The sequence below is a fragment of the Gymnogyps californianus genome, chromosome 6 (genome assembly GCF_018139145.2).
Source record: "Gymnogyps californianus isolate 813 chromosome 6, ASM1813914v2, whole genome shotgun sequence".
NCBI lineage: Eukaryota > Metazoa > Chordata > Aves > Accipitriformes > Cathartidae > Gymnogyps > Gymnogyps californianus.
This window is the reverse complement of record NC_059476.1, coordinates 32400401-32417230: the sequence shown is the minus strand read 5'-3', so window position 1 is coordinate 32417230 and position 16830 is coordinate 32400401. Positions and strand designations below refer to the sequence as shown.

Below are 16830 nucleotides of genomic sequence, written 5' to 3'. Positions count from 1 at the left end.
TGGTTTAGACTATAATACAAAAAAGATCTAATATGTTTTGTGAAAACAATGATGCCTCAGTAAAGGAGGGTTTCAATCCCCTGCTCTGAGCTCTGCTGCAGCAAATAAATAGCATGCTTTGTGGGGAAACGGCAAGGGAGCAGCTCAGACAACCTCTGACAAGCTTGTTTGCTACAACGTTGGTGCAGAGCCAGCAGCAGCGGCTATGCTGCCATGCACCAGCAGCTCACCACGGCTTTTCACCATCCGGAAGGGAGGATGTGGCCGGGCGATTGCCTCGTGCTGCCGAGGTGGCTGAGCAAGCTGCTCGCCCACGTGTGCTCAGGACGAGGGGCAACGGCCTCCTCGCTCTGGTACCGCCAGGGAGGGAGTACCCGCTCCAGCCAAGCCCTAGCTTGCAGATTGCACTCTTGTAGCTATACAAGCATCTCCTTGCACCTCTTCTGGAGCATGTTCCTCTGCAGCTGCTAAAATCTTCAACTGGTAATAAAAATGAGGGATTTTTCCAATGCAAATAGTTGCACGCTTTCTCCTAAGCATCTTTATAGATACCTAGGTGTGCATAGTCTTTTTGTGCAGCTCTTTCTGCCATAACTAGTTAGTGTATTCATGGAAGGTGGGAAAAAATCAGGGGAAGAAATGTCTATTTTTTCCTGTGGCCCTAGGTTTAAGATAATGATAAGAAAAAGTATGATGAGAGAAGAAAGAAAAAAATCCCAAGCTTGTGTGGGCCAAGTCTCTAAATAGGATAAATCTAGTCAGCTGACTAGAGCATTATTCATTTTTAATTAGTTTGAAGCAAATAGTGCAACTTGTGCCAAGCTGCAAAATCGCACTGTCTTCACGAGGAACCAGCTTGACAACAGAGACAAATTAATCCCTGCAAAAGTACTCCTTCTGTAGGCTCACCATCAATATTCCTCATTTAAAAAGTAGTATGCTGAGTATGCTCTTCCATTAGCCTGTTTTTGTATCACAGTTTGACTTTTCTTCCCTACTGCTTAAACTACAAATGTAAAAATGTGGGGACTTTTATCATCCCATAAATATACCTGTTGTGTAATTATGCAAATCAAATTAGGAGCCGTCAATGGAATGTTTATTTACCCAAAAACCTGACCCAGATTGCCTGCTGATTTTCTTGGGATGCGAATGCATTTTTACCTCTGTTCAAACATAATTTTTCACCTTTATGTAGGCAGTGATTTTGCTGCACCGAGATCTACAGCCTTTTCCAAATAGCAGTGTTCTAATAAAGTGAAGAAATCCAGCTACAAAGGGAAATTACAACCTAGCTATACAGATACATTTGAGAAGACACTAAATTGTCCCAATTCTGAAAGATAGTGATGGTCCATTAGCAACAGTGGGCGGGGCGGGGGGCAGGGATCTGTTATCTTGGGCATTCGAACTACTATTTGGGAAGGAAACAATGTGGTTTGGTTTGGTTTTGATTTTTTTGTCATATGAAATTGCACTGGTAATATTTGCAGAACGAGACATTAAATTCGCTATACGTGTTGCTCTGTCTTTGTCCTCTGATTATGTTTCACAGACAAAAAAAAGGCATTTTACAGCCATTTCTACCAAGATTATAGACATGGCCATTAAAATGTTTCTCTTTACAAAATCAATGGAAAAAAAGCAGAGCTGTGCTTATAGTCATGAGCTTAGCCTTGTCATTCAGGGATATGACTTCAACAGAGAGCGTTGCATCCATTATGCAGCAAATTCCTTGGAATCTTAAAGAAAGAGACGGCACCAGAGGCTGCAGTCACTGCAACGCCATTATCTCCTGCCTGTTCAAGCTCTTCCTTGTCTCACTCCTTTCAGCCATTGGTTCCTCCCCATTTTCAGTCGTATACACCAGACAAAAAAGAGCTGATCAGTTTTTCTTAAAAGCTTTCCCCTTAACCTAAAACCTGTTGTTTATCAAAGCATTTATATATAATAAATATATATAATATATATGCCATATATATTATATATAATATCTATTATATATATAACAAAACACAGAAGGTTAAATAAAAAGAGCCACACAGCGCAGCAGACATGTAAAAACACAATTCAATAATCCTGTGCTTAAACTTAGAAACTGTGTGGAAGTTTAAATCCTTGTTAGAAGGAAAAAGTTCTCTTCTTTGTTTGTTTGTTGGATTTTAGTTATAATTCACGTTTAAAATATTTGTTACTGCTATGCTAATACCAGCTGTTAAATTCTCTGAGTGAATTGCCATCCTGACTATAAACTAGGGTTCTGGCGAAAGGAGAGATCTGAGCATGGTGAACTTTTCTAGCAAGAAACAGATAATTTTTTTGCTCTTAAAAAAAAAAAAAGAACAGTAAGGGAATAAGTGTTGAAATCCACAGAAAAAAAAAAGTACGGCCCTCAGTCCCAGTAACTGGTCTTCTTTGGCACTTGAGAACGATCACAAGTAGTTTGCCTTTTTATTCATATAGAACAAAATTTACAAAGTCATTCATACATTTTTGTTTGTTTTTTTGTTTTGTTTTTTACTGACTTCGAAAATTGGGAATATTCAAAATACACTTTTACCCCACTTCATTCTTTCATTTTTTACAGGTATATACAAGAAAAATGTAAGAGTTTGTTTTGTTTTTTTTGTTTCTTTTAAATTTTGTATTAAAAAGCTCTGCTGGTTGTTTTACTGTTTGTTTTCGTCATATGGATGTTCCATGCGAGGGCTCCATCGCTTCTGGAATGACTCCCCCTGGCACAGACTGAAATGACATTGGGATCGGGGTTTTCACGGGACTCTGACGAAATAGTCCTCCATTTGGCGACCTGTGTTTACACTGTATGGAGGGCATGGTGGCTGAGCTGCTCAGGGGCAGCGGCAGGTTGCTGCCGGAGGCAGCTGTGAGTGTCCTGCTGGCACCATGAGTTGTCTGTTCTGGTAAAAAGGTGGTGACAGAAAGTTGCGTGTTCTGGTATTCGCGTACCGGCTCCAGGGTCTGAGCTGGCTGCATGCCACCAATCTCCAAGGCTGAGATTTCAATGGACGCTGGAGAGATTTGCTTGTGGGCTATGTCTTCGTCAATTAAACTGTTCATGCGTCTATGGACCTGCTCCAGGTTCACTTCTTTGTCCTAATGAGGAAGAAACCAGAACAATCAGTCCAAACACAATCTCCAATCCCGTCCGGCCCCCCTCCACTTCCTCTGTGTGACAGGAGTTGCTGTTCACTCACTACATCACTTCGATTTCATCTGTGCCTATGCAAAACCTTGAGGCCTGCCCAAAATCTCTGGCTGAGAAACACATGTTGAAGAAAACACCAGCTCAATCTCAGCTTGCAAAAGCCCCTGATGTTGTCAATCCCATCCTACTTGGAGGTAAACCGATGGCTCTGGTTCAGCTAACAGGAGCTGGCACCAGGGACCAGCACATCCCACAGGCCCTTAGCTAACCTTGCACAAGCCCAGAAAAAAAGCATATGGCAGGCAAACAAGTGAGTTGGGACTCCAAATTCCACGAGCAGCTCGCCACCTTGTAACCACAAGACAGCTCACCACCGTCTCATCTAGCTGCAGCGCATTTTCTAAGGAACATGTCAGTAAAACACTGTGCACAGCCTAGCAGACTCCAGGGCAGTTGTTTCATGTGCCAAAATCTACTGGCCAGGGGTTGTGGGGGTGAAGTCTTCCCTTCCCAGCAGGAAGCCCTGGGTCACCTATGTGGCACAGACTATAGACCTACTGGAACAGCACTAAGAGAGACCTACTCTGGGAGTCCTGGGGAGGGGACCACTCATTTGTGTCTTGAACAGTTGTGTGACCAACTATAAGCTGTCTGTCACCTTTACAGGTCATCTGGTAAAAGTCTATCTGTGGTCAGAGCTTGGGAAAGTAACGCTGGTCTTTAGAAAATTCATCACCATCTTCTGAGAATGTGTTGCCTAAGGTTCCCGGAGTGGTCTCTTCAAAGGACTTTCGGGACCACTTACTCAACATATTTTAGCTTCCATGAGGAAATACGGCAAAAGACGTTGTCTTTAAAATCTGAAGCAGGAAAGACCTACAATGGGCTGTTTATCACCTCAGCGCAGTATTCAGGATGCTCAAATTGGAAAGCAACAAAACTGGCAGGGTAAAGTCAACCACCTGGGATGCTGTATGACTGAATTTTAATAGCTAGCATTGCATTGCCAATAAAAAGGTATTATATCATTTCTCTGTATTTCATAAAGCACAGCTATGATCTGCAGTTGTAGTTACTTGATGCAAGTGTAACATACAGCAGACTAGCAGCAAAGCATCTATAAAAGCCCAACAATCCTGGAACTGGAGAAATTCCCTGGTCTGACAGAAACCTGTTAATTACACTAGGCAGCCAGCAAGATTCCAGCCTAAGAAGTAGGACGACCTGAAACTTTTGTATTCCAGTAATCCCTGATTGCCCACAGACCAACGTGCGCTTAAATGTTGGTTAAACCCAACACCAGCAGTCTTACAGATGCTCTGATTCATGCCAAAAACTAGGCTCTGGGAACAGAGAAGTATAAGGTGCCACTGCCACCCACTCCTCATGATCTTTTGCCACTGGTGTTCAGGTGGAGCACAGAGAATTACAATATTATTCCAGTGATATTCACTGCTATGCAACTTTGCTTTCACCTGTAAATTGACAAGTCAGCTCCAAAGCCCTTGATTCCAGTCAATGTCAACTACAGATTTGATTCTAACCTTGTGATTTAACACTTCTACATTACTCAAGAACTGTTGGATTTGCTGATTTCTGCATGGATTTGGAAATGAACTAGTGTAACATGATGATGAACCCAAACCTGTGTCCTTAGCTTAGGCTAAATCCATATCGATTTCAACTGGAGTACAATCGTTCAGCAACTACCGGGCTGAGCTGCACATTGCACCTCCTCTGCTCATCAGTAGAAAACAAATTCCTATTTCATTTACATCACAAAACCACCAAAATCTCAGTGAAGTTCCCAGAAACCCAGGGGATATCATCTTCCTCACCAAAGAAACAAACTGTTTGTTTTTTTTTTAAATACTGCTTTTTCTACCAAATCTTCTAATCACATTAGAGAAAATCAATGGACAATAAATAAAAAAATAAACTTTTGTGACAGAAAGGGACCACACAATACTTGATCAGATAACCCCTGCACTGTGTTAAGTCCTTCTTGCCAATAGCCTTCTTGCCAAGAGCCAGGCTCTTCATTAAGTTAGACAATGCTGATAACACACAGGCTCTTTCATAAACTCTGTAGCTAGGTAAATTAAGGATTTGTGGTACAATGGCCAGAGGATCACATGGATTTAATTCATAATTTTATTTCTTTCTATTTCTTGAAGTAAAATTGTGCACTGGGGGCAAGTGTGAGGAGTGTTCTTATATTATCCCCCATTGGGAGTAAGGGCTCGACCTCCATGGGCGGGTTCCTTTTGCACAGATGTCCGGCTGCGTACTGCTGTGTTTTCCTCAGCTGTCTGCCAATGAAAGCTTGCTGCAAAGTTCTGCTTATCCACAAACTTCAGCTACCACCACGTATGATGATATCCATGTCTAAGAAAGCTAACTCCCAGAAGCCCATTATATAATGCTTCTTAAGGTACTCTGTACTACTTCTTTTCTCAAAAATGCTGCTAGCTTTGATTTAGACTCCTAGGTTGTCATTCTAGTTGTCTGCGACCCATATTCTTGCTAAGCCCCTACTACAAACAAGAAAAAAAGTAGAGAACTCAGGTTAGAACTGAGCAAATACTAGAACAAATTTTCCTAAATAAGACTTTGGAGAAATATTCATGACTCATTTGCATTTTTCTGAGCTTTTGCCAAATACTAATGCCTTCTTCAGATCATTTCAAGTGAAAATATACATCAACATTTTATTTGTATTTGTATTTTTTGATTGCAAGCACATCCTCAGTGCATTCCATCCTGCTTTGCTACAGGAACAAATATAATGTGACTGGGATAACTAGCCAAGCCAGAGGGAAAGGTAGAGTTTCAATATTTGCAATATGCAGTCATTAACTGTTTGCAGAGGAAAAATACATTTGTGAATGAAGTGTGCTCTTCATTTGGAGCATCTGTGCACAAAAGGTCATAAAATTAAAAGGATTAATTAATCCTGGTCATATATTTAGCTTAGCTCTTTTAAGATGTAAACATGAAGAGCCACAGATGGGATGCTCTTAGCAGACATCTCCTGGACCAGACCAGAGGGATTATTAAGGACCACGTTGTTTGGAATGTTTCCCTCCGCTGGCCTAACAGGATTGCCCTCTTTTCTTCTACTATGCACAGTCCAGCCCCGGGACAGCATTCCTCAGAAAATGGTGGATTTGCAGTTGCTTATGTTTCACGATATAAACTTATGTTTCACTGTGCTAAAGTTTTCATTATCAAGAAAAACATAATTCCTGCACACAGACATCACATTTTATCTACAACAGAACGCTTTATGAAGTAAGTAGAGAAGTAAATGCTTGGGATTTTTTTAAGAGGTAGGGGTGGGGATTTCATTTGCCTACTTCTAATTCTTTCTTCAGCTGTCCATTAAGGACAACTTTCTGGCCTTATTAAGATCAGAGAAAACTTTTTGAAGGCTGCCAAGAGCCCAGAAGTTCACATTATTCCTTCTTTTTGTTGTTAAAATAAAATGTTTGTAAAGGTTAAGAAAAACAACTCTGTCTCTGAGGAATAATAAAAACACATTTTTAAAGGTTCTTTCCTTTTCTTTGTCTTATTAGTTGAAGAGCAGCTAAATAACTAAATGTCAAGCTTTGTATGAAACTATTTTAATGCTGAATGAATGATTTTTTAAATGCTTTAAAAAACCCTAACATAAAAATTAGAAACCCTTAAAAAGATTAGTTTGTCATTACATACTAGAAGACTGCCTTGAATTCCAAGATTTCCAGAACCGAAGGTTTTGGGATAGCTTTATTTGACAAGCCAAGCTTTCAGAATTTGTAAATTCTGTAAACCTCATCTTTCTTTTCCTTTACTGTTCTCCTGGAAAATTCAGTAACAAAGTATATGTAACTGAAAAGTAACAAGGTAAATGGAAAAAGGGTTAAACGGTAATAAAGCCAGAAAAACAAATCTTAAAAGTTACGATGTTTTGCTCCCTCGTCAGCTCAATGTTCTCCTTTATTTTTAGTTCTATAATTCTCATTAAATATGAGCCATTTGTTATAATCTTTAAGTACTTAGGTTCTACTTTTTTTCATTTCCTGAGGCTTTGTTACCTTAGTTCTGAAACGGTAACGTAGCATCGCAAAAGATTTTCAAGCTTTCTGATGCTGTAACTGTTCTTTATTTTTGCATTTCTCTATGATAAAATAAAGGAATTAAAATTAATAAATTACTACAAATTAATAAATTGAGGCTTGGAGCTAGGGAATGGCAGAGGCACCAGACCTGGCAGCTGGATGGAAAGAACAAGAGCCATAGCAGAGCTGGCGTGCCGGTTTTCTAGCACAGAGACTTCCCTTACCCAAAGGAGAGCCCCTTGGGGGAAGCCTTACTGCTGCTTTTCACAAAGGTTTCTGGCTTCAGCTCCACTTAGCTCCGGTTAGGTCTCTTCAAGAGCTGAGCGAATGAGCTCCAAACTTAATACTTCAGTATCTGTGACAGACACGTTACCAAAAGATTCTTCTCTTTCTTTTTTGTACTTAATATGCAAAACTTAGTTAATACTATAAATATGTCACATCTCAGATGTTTCATGCCAATTCAACTTCACTTTTCATATATAGCTACCTTGGATAAACGTATAAGCTTGTGTTGCCACAAGAAGATAAAATATTTTTCCTTTGCTACCTTCATAATTCTATTTTCAATATTAATATTGTACTCCAAATAGATCAGTTGAAGAAATTAATCAGTGAAGGGAAGAAAAAATATCACGTGTAAGGAAAACGAATTATAAACACAAGCTTATCCTCCTCAAGCTTAAGGAAAACAGCTAACCAAACATTGCTTCCGGTCAGGAAATTCTCTTATTCATAAATACCAGTTTAAATGTCATTCTTCCCCAATGAGTTTGAGTTCTGGAAGGGCGAATGAAGGGTATGTTTCTGATATGTCCCAAGCACTTGATCATGAGTGACAGGTTCAATGGCCTATGACTTACAGCAGGAGCACACCGTGGCAATCGTTGGCGTGGATTTGAAAGATGCTCACAGGAATTATCTGGGAACGACTAACCCTGCATCACTGCACCTGCAAGAAACTATGACTCCCTTTCAGGACTAACCAAGTTTGGCCTTATCATGCGGAGAGAAATTATGGCAAGATATAAATGCAGACAGGATGATTTAGAGAGTAATCAGTATTTTTTTCTAGCTTATTTTCTGTGACTTTTGACAGTGGGCTCTAGTAACAGCGTGTGGGCAGTCAGATTGAAAGAATATGAAACTACTTGGGAGGTTTGGAGTCAGTTAACATTATCAAATTTGAGAGACGTCTCACTGAGTTTTGGAAAGGAGCTACCGGCTGATGTTTTCAAGAAATTGCCTACATCACTCTCAACTCCATTAATTCAAAGGTAATACTGTTCGGCTGCCAGGCTTGCAACGGTTGGGATTTTCCAAAGGGAAGATTTTTGAGAAAAATATTTTTGTTAAAGACACTAATGTGGCCTCTTGTTCTTACTCGTGATTTCTCTGATCTTATCACAAAGTTCAAGAGAAGTCACTCGAAGAGATAAAAAAGTTACAAGCTGATGAAGCAGTTTCAGTAAGGCCAAAAAGGGAGACAAATGCCCAAAAAGGAAGGCTGAATATCTGCAGAAATTTGATGCTAAAACTATGCCAAAACTGTGATAAATTGCATCTGCATCCTACACATGCAAATAAAACCACACTAGACTAGAGGAGAAGAAAAAGACTGATGGTCCTGCCCCTAAGTATCAAGCACTAAAAATTCAGAAACGTAGCCAATATGGGCAGACAGGCACATACACCAAGGGACTATCATGAATGCGTCAATACCTCCCGGTCAGATGCTGATAACTGTGCCAAGTATTAAAAGTCTGTTAATGCAGTTCTTAATACGCCTGAGGAGATATGCAGAAAATAATGCTTTTAAAGTAATATAGTCTTAATCATCAATCATGGCGCATTTCTGTTTTGTGTGTTTGTTTGTTTCTGTCTGGGGTGACAATATGAAGGATTATCTTTCGGTGAGAGAATGAAACCAAGACATAAATGTTAATATCACATTTTCATTCTCTGAAAGAAGTATTTAAAAAAACACGGCATTTTTGTGATTAGGACACTGGGGTTCAAAATTTGAGTCAAGCCCCAGCCTCAGACAGACATTTCCTCTTCTGACCTTGACCAGGTTACATGCCAGTCCCTCTACCATCCCTACGCAACACCTCTTAACCCATACACATATGTTAAAAAATACAAGTATCAGCGGTCATGAGACACAGATGATGGAAAGCACATATGTCCCCAGCTAGGCAGAAAGGAAGTCTCTGAGGCACTTCCATGCACAGACAGACATACTGCATAACTGAAAAACAAAGCAGAGAAATAAAACTGAAACAGCGAAGTTTCCATGCTCAGGTACCCACAGGCTATTCTCTTCTTAGCTCAGCGTCAAAACCCACAGCTCCACCCAGCTACTAGCTTCTGTCCGTGGGGTTTCAGACATCATGGACTCAAACATTTAGCTTGTTAAGGAGAAATGAAGAAGTAGCAGCTCTGCATATGTATGTTTGTTTAAGATTATTTTGAAATTCTGTATTCACCCAGGGTCATTATCATTACTTTCAGCTACAGCTACTGCATATATAAAGCTGTAATTTTAATTTATTCCAGGAGGCTCTGACAGAGTGGCAAAACTGGACATAATTGGCTTGCTTGAGAAGAAAAAGCAATGATGATATATGTAATAGATGTGCTGCAAAACAATGACAACACAGTATGGTGTTATATTAATACAAATAACTCCTTTTTAATACGACTCAGTTTGCCACACTCATTATTCTAGAGATTCCACAGTCGACAATGCAGTGAAATGCAGACAGACGTGTAAACAGATGCAGCGATGATGTATGTTTGCTGTCATTATTTAACACAGGCAACTGACCTAGTCAAATAGCACTTAATGTTACATAAAATTTGCTGAGTGGTTTCTGAGTGTACTCTGCTAGATGCTGGTTTGATCATAACAGTATCTTATTAGAAATAAGTACAGATGCACCTCAAGAGTCTACTTGAAAAACTACTTTTATAAATAGGCCCAACTCTGCAATCAGGCTTCTGCTCTTGTAAGTGGAAACTATACCATGTATTTTAAATTAGCAATTAACTAAGCTATCATCCATAAAACAGCTGTTAGAAGAATGCATTGAGACTGACATCAGTTGAGGTCCAGTTGAGGACTGTTATCCAATTGAAAGGATAAAAGAAATGAAAGAGGTTTGCAATATATTATAATTTCATTCAATGTGTAATCATCTTCAAAGAAACAAAACTTCATAAAAAATTATGTACAAGAGGCCACCTTATTCACTAGGAGATGCTCTCCTTCACCAGAGAGCAGAAATTCCTTTATGAAGAGAGAGTAATATTCTTTTCCCTTCTAAGTAAACCTGGAAAAAAGTGAAAAGGAACAGAATACTGCAAAGATGATGTTAATGTGATAGAAAATTGTTTCAAATACATTGCCAAAGTTTATTCCCACCTACTCACAGCCAGAAAATATCTATAATTGGTGAAAGTAAGAAACTACTACCAAAAACCTAGAGACCAATCAAGTAACAGTGACTTGCTACAGAATTGCTAGAAGTACCAAGGAGCTTCATGAAGCAGTCCGTATCTTCCCACACTCACGTTGCCCCCCTTACCCACGTGGGATTTATCTAACTTGAAATCACATCTAGCCAGGGATCTAATTCTTAAGATGGCTGTAACTGTCCCATGGTTTGTGCCTGTGAGCCTTGTCCAGAAATGCACCGGACAATAAGCCACCTGGCCGCTGAAGCTGATGATGCACACGAATTTAAACCAGCTAAATATCTGTCTTTGTTTTCTTTTTTCTCTTCAACTGCTATAGCACTGTGTGAATAAACATGCAGGACACAGTACCAATGGGACAAGCATCGCACCTTAGGTGACAGCAGGTAGCCCCACAGTCTCTGCAGTGATCTGCTCCCACAGTCATCACAATCCTTTAACTAAGTGCAATCACAGAGAAACACTGGCTAGTCCTCACAACCAACAGCAGACTCAAACCCACAAGATAAGAGAGGCTGTGATTGCATCCTCATTTGTTACTCAACAGGAAAGGGGACATTCAGCCTCATGCTGAGGTATTCAAGCTTTAAAATCCTTACCAACCTTGGTTCACAAGCATTAGAAGCTGGTAACTCAACTACAAAGAAAACAAATGACTGGTTCACATTATACACAGGTTTCCACAGTTTTCACGAGGTTAAAAATAAACAGGACAGTAAGAGAATGCAAAGAAACATTTTTCAACAGAAGCAGCAAAATGCAGTACTGAATGAGTGCTGGTTGATGAGCATGCCAATGTCTCTGCAAAGGAACTCTTTTAGGAGAAAGGAGAACTTGCACATGGAGAAACCTTCACTGTGCACACACTGCATATATTGTAGCTACAGGCATTTCCAACAACACAAAGGTTAGGTTCAAGGGGATTTCCAGGGAGAGGTAAAGAAGAGGAGGAAACTAGCAAGGATTCATCTGTGCAGGCATTTTCAACAACAAACCAATTATCTGTACGTTTATTATAAATTCTCACCATGCTTCTGAGGCCCAACCTCACATCATTGGCCATCTCCAGATAGAAAGGGAAAGGAAGATGTGGGGAGAAAAAAAAGGATCAAGATAGTGAGGCTAATAATGTAATCAATATTTCACTCTTTTTAGCAAACATATACTTATTGCTTCTTATAATTCTGATTTGAAATGGCAAATTCTAGCCACTGCAACCAAAGAGGATGGCCCTGAAGAGGGTGGTGTTTTCAGAATTCAACTACATCTAAAATGACCCTGTGAGGTAACAGATTATTCTTTTATGAAGTAAAGATTAAATTCATGAAGGTTCTGTACCAAAACTCACTAAAAATTAATGGATTCTTTACATTGCTTTACACAGCTTTTAAATCCTAAATTATTATCTAGTCCATAAGGGATGTAATTTTTCACTCTACTGAGCCCAAAGCAAAGCAATGCTACCCTCTAACAGTCTGATTTACTCTACTGGAGCGTCAGGCATAACAGATTGCTCTATCATCATCCTTCTTCACCATTCCAGCCTAGTCAAATCCAAATCTCAAAAGTTCCCATTTTTTCCTATTATGCCAGGAGTACAAGAGAGAGTTGGCACAGGAGACACAAGGAGTTGCTTCTACAATCTGTTTGATGACCAGCGACAGTTGCCTTTCAAAGCCTCTCCACTCCAGCTACGTGAAAGCCTTAGAAAACTCTTACTCCTGACTATTAGCCACAAATGTTTTAATTAAAAACTGATTTTTGAAAAGGTTTCTGTACCCCCATTCAGGGCTATGTTTTGGAAACTGCCCAAGCTCCTATTTCGACATGAGAAAAGACATGGCCAGCCAAACCTTTAAAATAGCACTCAGTATAATAAAAATCTGGCCACCAGTTTCCCAAAAGAGAACTCTTGGATACTGAATACTTCTGAAGAAATAGTACTTGTTGAGTAAGTCCGAGTAGGTCTTTTCTATATATGTGCTTATAAATATGGTTCTGAACTTATGGAAAATCATAACCAAACCATCAAGGTTGGTTTTGGGTTTTTTTTAAATACTTACTTCACACAATATTAGTACCTGTCATTCCTTAATATTTTGCTAATATTGAGCACAGATTATTTCTGGTATTATAAAATTATTTAAATTCAATGGATAAATAGATTTATAAATTGCTTGTTAATATTATTGTACGGTAAGTTCAATCTTCAGCAAATCACTTCAAAGCACATATAACTTCCAGTTTATGCTTTATACATGTTGGTTTCAAAGCAACTCAAGTTTGATCCTACACCACTAAAACGAATGGAAGTGTTCTGGTGATCTGGGTGAGATCAGGATCAAACTCTTATTTAATTTTACATACATGTTTAAGTGCTTAGTTGGATCAAGGCCTAAGGCATTTTACAAACCACAAAAATGTAAAAAAAATACTGAGAAAACAGTCACATTTTATGCTTTTTATTTTAAACTTTTACTGATTTCGTTATTACTGAACATTCAACCCCCCCTCAAAAAGTCAACTTTAAAAAACCACTGCAGGCTGAGAGAAAATATACAAACATTAGCTCTGTAAACATTGTGTGAAGAATCTAAAAGAATCTGACACATTAAGGCTCCAATTCAGTAAAATACATAAGCTCATGCCAAGCACATGAGTAGCCACAGAAGTTCTCTGGGATAGGTGATGTAATGCAACTTAAGCAAGTACTTAAATTCATTACCAAACTGGAACTTTAAATAGGTTGTTTCCTTCTGACTTCCCTGCATGGCAACATTCATTTTTTAAGCTTATTTCTGTTCAATATTCGCCTCCCCCCCCTCCCCAAGGTTCATGCAGAGTAAATCCAGATTACATCCCTAAGAATCCCATTAGCAGGGTCTTCTTATATGACTGAGGGAAAAATTAAACCAAACACAAAAATCCCTTCCTTGCAGCTAGGGAAACATGCTGGAACCAAACCTGAATGCTTCAACACTGCTTTGGGTAGCAGAAGCCTGGGCCCGGTGTCATTAATCACGGGGATGACATGTCACTTTTAAATCCATTCTAGCCTTGACCTAAATCTATGGTGATCAATAGCAAGAGTTGACTGATTTCATTGGATTCTGGATGAGCACGCTGTCTGTGACCAGATATTACAGAATATCTACTTCACTGCTAGGGTCCTCTAAGGAGAAAATCTTGTTTCTTCACTCATGTAAAAAGCCACCACTGAGTTAGTTCAGATGCCCTTCCAGCTATTATCAGTTTCTGTGCCAGGCAATTTATATATTACATCCTCCTCTTTTTTTTTTCTTTAAATGATTCTTCCAGCTTATACTTCATCATCAAACAACATTAAACTTTGCATTCTGGGATGACTGATTCCTAACATCGCTTTGCTGATTTAAAGATGCTAGGTAAATGAAGTTTCTCAGCTTATTATATTCAAAGCTAGTTTGAAACTGAATTTCTAGATGGCATCAAAATGCATTATTTTGCCAGTGTTTGCATGATTTATTTTCCCCAAAAAACTTTATTTATTCTTAGAAAAGTAGAATACAATACAGTGGTACAAACAAATGATCATTTATATGCAACTGAGCAAAAAATGTACAAAGATTTCAGACATGTCATAAAAATACAGAAAAAAATAATTTAAAATAAAACCAAGATAAAATATAGAGGACATGCAATGAAGGGAAAATAAAATATCAGTTTGATGATCTCATGTTTCCTTTCACTCTCAAAAGGAACCATCCTGGGGGAAATCAAATCGTCAGATAAAAAGATAACACCACAAAGGAGACAAGGTAAATGAAGTGACAAAGACAAGGAAAGTGAAAATAATGGTGAAAGCATAAGACTCTTTAATAATCAAAACCAACACTGCTGACACCATGCTGAAGGTACGGAAGCCTCAACTGCCATGGAATAATATCTAGTTGGAGAACTGAAGTGAGATGAATACGGTGCAAACCACAACTCCTAGCAGTGACAAATTTTGATCCATTGAACTCGTATCTGCTAGCTCATATTTCCACTTCTAAGGTACACTGGGTTTCATAGTCTTCTAATACCAGAGGAGAGTCCTAGTGGGTAACTTTCATGACTGCTAAAGCTGGAAATACGGATTTTTGAGGTAGGCTGGAATTTGCATATCGTCGAACATGGAAACAAGGGAACTTAAGGCAGATCATACAAGGCTGCCCTGGCCAGAGATACAGGTTTTCTTTCTTTCATCCTGCATACTGCCAAGATATTTGTGATAATTTTTAGAGTAATTTTGCTACCTCCCACTATCCTATAGAGCTAGAAAGTATTGCAGAGTCTAGACTTTTTGAGATGCAATAACATTTAAAACATTGTTAAGCTGGGAGTAGCAGGAAACAGGAATGGTAAGATGCTGTTACTAGTACACAAGTCTGTTCCCACTCTGGACAGTACCTGAATTGCTGCCCCCTTTTAATCATTTAAAAATAAAAAGTGAGAACAGAAAAGTGAAAAGAGGCTGTTGAATAAAATGATTTTGCAGAAGCATGAGAAAGTTAAGAAATCACAAACTAAGCTGTGAAGACTGTGATTGTTAATGAATTATAAATTTGACACAAGTTATGAGGCAATGACTAGTAGCAACTCAGGAGGTGGAAAATTATGCTATTCCTTAACCAGTAAAAACCCAAAATCTTCATGCACTACCAAATCGCAAACACACTGGGTACAGTTTCTGAAACACATTGCTAGAAGTAGCACAGCTGGTTTGGAGAAAATAAATTTCTGATTTATAATATATATTATCTGAGCTATGAAAGAATCAAACCAAGAATTTCTTGAGATCATTCTACCATTGCCTTTCAAGAGCTATATTAACAATAAGTGAATCAGCATCACCTTTTATGAAAGATGCAACAAGTATCAGTTCCCAGCAAAAAAATCATCCTGTATAAGTGACTAATTTTCTTTGATGTGGGGTTGCCTGTCAATTTTAGTGAATTCATCTTGCGCACAATGAAAAATACGGGAATTCAACTTTCTTTCCATGAATAACACGGTATTTTATCTTTGCTTCTAAGTTTTCATTGTTTTGGAGTACAGTATGTGGATGACTAGGAGTGCTTTCTTAATAGTTCTGAAGAGATCTTAGAAGTAATAATCTTCAAGGGGAATAGTACATCGCAATAAGACACAGCTGATAAAGCACAGAGGATGCTGGGGATTCCATTGCAGTAAGCAGCTACACTTGATCATAATGACAATGAAGATTTGAAAACTGTCTTTCAGTCTGTCAAATGGAATAAGAGATACCAACCAACAATCTGATGATGTGGCAAAGCCCTTGGCAGTTAAATGGTCCAAATTATGTTATAGCTTACTGATAACATGAAATAAATGCATATGACTCATACCCAAAGATATAGAAATCCAGAGATAATTATTGAAAGCTCGACATTTCTATGGTACCAGGTTTCAATAACTTTATTGGATTCCTCAGTTATTCAAAAGGGACATAGAGTGACTGAACAGAGATTCCAGAATAAATATTAATTTTCATTTTTTATTTTACAACTCCCTAAATTTCTGAAGCTTATCAAAGTCAAAAAATTAGGTTATCAGTATCGCAGGCTGAGTAGCAGCTATGTAAATTCAAGATTTTAACACATAGAGATAGATGTCTCAGCTGGCTAAATTTCACTGTGGGTATAGGATGGCTGGGTATTAACAACAATAAGGAGAGGATGATTATAAATTCTAGAAAATTTGATTTAAAAAGATGACCAGATGTAACTTTTCCTGATTTAGAAAATAAGGGCATTTAAACATTACTAGATATCTTTCCAACTTTGATTACAAACTTGAGCCCTAATAGAAGAATGCGGCACGGTGTTGCAGCTATACTTTTCCTGATGTTAGAGCTAATCTTTCTTTTGTTAATCTGATCGAATAAGGATTAAATGAGGAATTAAAAGGGATAACACTAAGATTTTTACAGCAGAACTCATTAGAAACATTTTTACAAATCTGCTTCAAACAGAATAAAAATATCTTGTATCAACATCCTGAAAATCAACCCAGCCTTCACTCTTCTAGCAAGAAATT

At 38.6% G+C, this 16830-nt stretch overlaps 1 protein-coding gene across 3 annotated transcripts in view; it reads right to left on the bottom strand.

Annotated features, from left to right (window-relative positions):
* Window positions 1-2453: 2453 nt before the first annotated feature.
* The window catches only part of GRID1 (glutamate ionotropic receptor delta type subunit 1), a 556760-nt gene continuing 542383 nt past the window's right edge, over window positions 2454-16830 (bottom strand). For 2 of the 3 annotated variants that reach the window (XM_050898995.1, XM_050898996.1), the window contains one exon: window positions 2454-3114. In XM_050898995.1, the coding sequence (XP_050754952.1) occupies window positions 2686-3114 (429 nt within the window). In that variant the 3' untranslated portion in view covers window positions 2454-2685. The remainder of the gene's footprint in view (window positions 3115-16830) is intronic. The other variant, XM_050898997.1, reaches the window with a different exon arrangement.